Here is a 2,560-nt window from a genome sequence, read left to right as displayed (position 1 = left end):
AAATTCTCATACTAAGTCAGTGATTTTTTTATCGCATTGAAGATTTTATGCATTTTTTCCTGCTTAAGTGCTAATTTTGTTTTCAATTTCTTACTGTTTGAAAGCTTGTTTAGTTATCATTAAATACCCATATTGTTATTTGACTTGTGTGAATTTTTTAGGCTTGGTACTAATAAGCCTAAGTTTAAATATGATTATCAGATTAAGTTTGAAATCCGTCTTGTTATAATACATGATTATTCTTGTGTTTCTATCCATCTATAAATTTTACGATTGTGTTTTATTAGTTTAATTATCTCTACATTAAGTATGTTACGAAAATTGAAAAGAAAGAAAAATGGATGAATCGACTCTATTTGAAATTTGTAACACAAATTAGGCTTTTAAACAGACTAATAGGCCAGGCTAGACTTTTAAAAATGTCAGGCCAGGCTTAAAATAAAGCCTTTAACAGGTAAAAGGCCAAGGCTTAGGCCTTAGTTTTTTCAAATAGGCCAGACCTATTTAAGCAAAGCTCGGCTCGGCCCGGCTCATTCCCACCCCTACTTGTTTTGTATTATGGTGTACACGTGATGTGTGTTTAGACTATGAAATCAAATAACTTATGTTTTCAAATTTGGTAACCCGAATTGATGATGAAAAAAATCATTTTTCCAAAAAAAGAAAAGAGAACATTGAATGAGTGAGATTTATACAGTTGCAGGTAGCTAACAACGAACACAACACAAACGCTTGTTGTTAAGATTCACCATGTCCTTTTCAACTCGGAGGTTTGTTCCTTTCTGTGTTTCTCATTTTCAATTTCTAAACCCTAAATTCATTACTTGCTTTCATTCTTCTTCTTCTTTATACTCAATAAAGTTATACTCTCAATTACATCATCACCAAGATGACGAACAAAATCTCATTTCCTCATTCAATCGATTGCTCCATCAGAATAATCCTACCCCATCCATCTTTCAATTTGGTAAGATTTTAGGTTCCCTTGTTAAGATCAATCATCAAGCATTGCACTTTCATGACAACCATTTTAGGTTCCCTTGTTAAGATTTTAGGTCTCTGTCTCAAAGGTCAAATTCATCGAGCATTGCACTTTCATGACAAGCTGGTAACGCAGGGATTTCATTTAGACCAAGTTAGTTACGGTACCTTGATTAATGGGTTATGTAAAGTTGGACAAACAAGAGCTGCTTTACAATTGTTGAAACGAGTTGATGGGAAATTTGTTCAACCTAATGTGGTAATGTATAGTACGATTATTGATGGTTTGTGCAAAGGTAAACTTCTTAATGATGCTTTTGATTTATATTCTGAAATGGTTTCTAAGAGAATTTCTCCTAATGTTGTCACTTACAGTGCTTTAATTAGTGGCTTTTGCATTGTTGGTAAAATAAAATATGCAATTGATTTGTTTAATAAAATGATTTTGGAAAACATCAACCCGAATGTGTATACTTTTAATATATTGGTTGATGGTTTTTGTAAGGAAGGAAGGGTGAAAGAAGCTAAAAATGTGTTAGCTATGATGATGAAACAAGGCATTAAACCTGATGTTGTTACTTATAACTCTTTAATGGATGGATATTGCCTAGTTAAAGAAGTGAATAATGCTGAAAGTATATTCAAGACAATGGCTCAGGGGGGAGTGAATCATGATATTCAGAGTTACAATATCTTGATTAATGGGTATTGTAAGATTAAAATGATGGATGAAGCCATGAATCTCTTTGAAGAAATGCATTGCAGAAACATTATTCCTGACGTGGTAACTTACAGTTCCCTTGTTGATGGTTTGTGTAAATCGGGGAAAATCTCTTATGCTTTGAAGCTAGTCAATGAGATGCATGACAGAGGTGTACCACCTGATATAATTACTTACAATTCTATATTGGATGCTTTATGCAAAAATCATCAGGTTGACAAGGCAATTTCATTCTTAACGAAGTTGAAAGGCGAAAGAATTCAGCCAGATATGTGTACATACACTATACTTGTTGATGGACTTTGCAAAAATGGAAGACTAGAGGATGCACAGATAGTTTTTGAAGATCTTTTGGTCAAAGGCTTGTTTGATGAATCATTGGGTTTGCTGTCAAAAATGGAAGAAAATGGTTGCATTCCAAACGCCGTTACTTATGAAATAATCATCTGTTCTCTTTTTTATAAAGATGAAAATGATAAGGCGGAGAAACTTCTTCGTGAAATGATTACGAGAGGCCTATTGTAACACTGAAACTAGGTAAATTGTTTTGTTATATAAACATAGTTATATTGTATTTACATTTCAATTTGATATCATCATTTCATTTTATGTACTTGCCTATGCTAGTTGAAAAGACACTTTTTTTATTGTTTTTGTTAACTATGTTTAGCAAAACCTTTATACTTCTCGTATATTCTTCCATTTCAGTTTTTCTATATTATATTATATTATATTATATTATATTACCTCATTGAGAGTTCCATCAATCAATTGTGAAAGTTGTGCACCCTCTTATCTGTATATTTGGATTTTAGTATACCTTTCTGCTTTGAATTACATTTATTTATTTATCTTGAG

The 2,560-nt window shown here is 32.1% G+C and overlaps 1 protein-coding gene across 1 annotated transcript; it reads left to right on the top strand.

Annotated features, from left to right (window-relative positions):
• The first annotated feature begins 1,228 nt into the window (after window positions 1-1,228).
• LOC146917906 (uncharacterized) lies at window positions 1,229-2,351 on the top strand. Its single transcript, XM_085716670.1, has one exon. It carries the CDS (start codon window positions 1,244-1,246, stop codon window positions 2,225-2,227), a length of 984 nt encoding a protein of 327 aa, XP_085572796.1. The 5' UTR covers window positions 1,229-1,243; the 3' UTR covers window positions 2,228-2,351.
• The last annotated feature ends 209 nt before the right edge of the window (window positions 2,352-2,560 follow it).

This window comes from Medicago sativa, chromosome 6 (assembly GCF_051527215.1).
Source record: "Medicago sativa cultivar Bolivia chromosome 6, Bolivia_mono, whole genome shotgun sequence".
Classification (NCBI taxonomy): Eukaryota; Viridiplantae; Streptophyta; class Magnoliopsida; order Fabales; family Fabaceae; genus Medicago; species Medicago sativa.
The sequence above is the reverse complement of the archived record's forward strand: the minus strand, read 5'-3'. Positions and strand labels throughout refer to the sequence as shown.

Bases quoted from the DNA above. Each gene is read 5' to 3' on its own strand.
- LOC146917906 (XM_085716670.1), top strand. From the start codon at position 1,244: ATGTATAGTACGATTATTGATGGTTTGTGCAAAGGTAAACTTCTTAAT.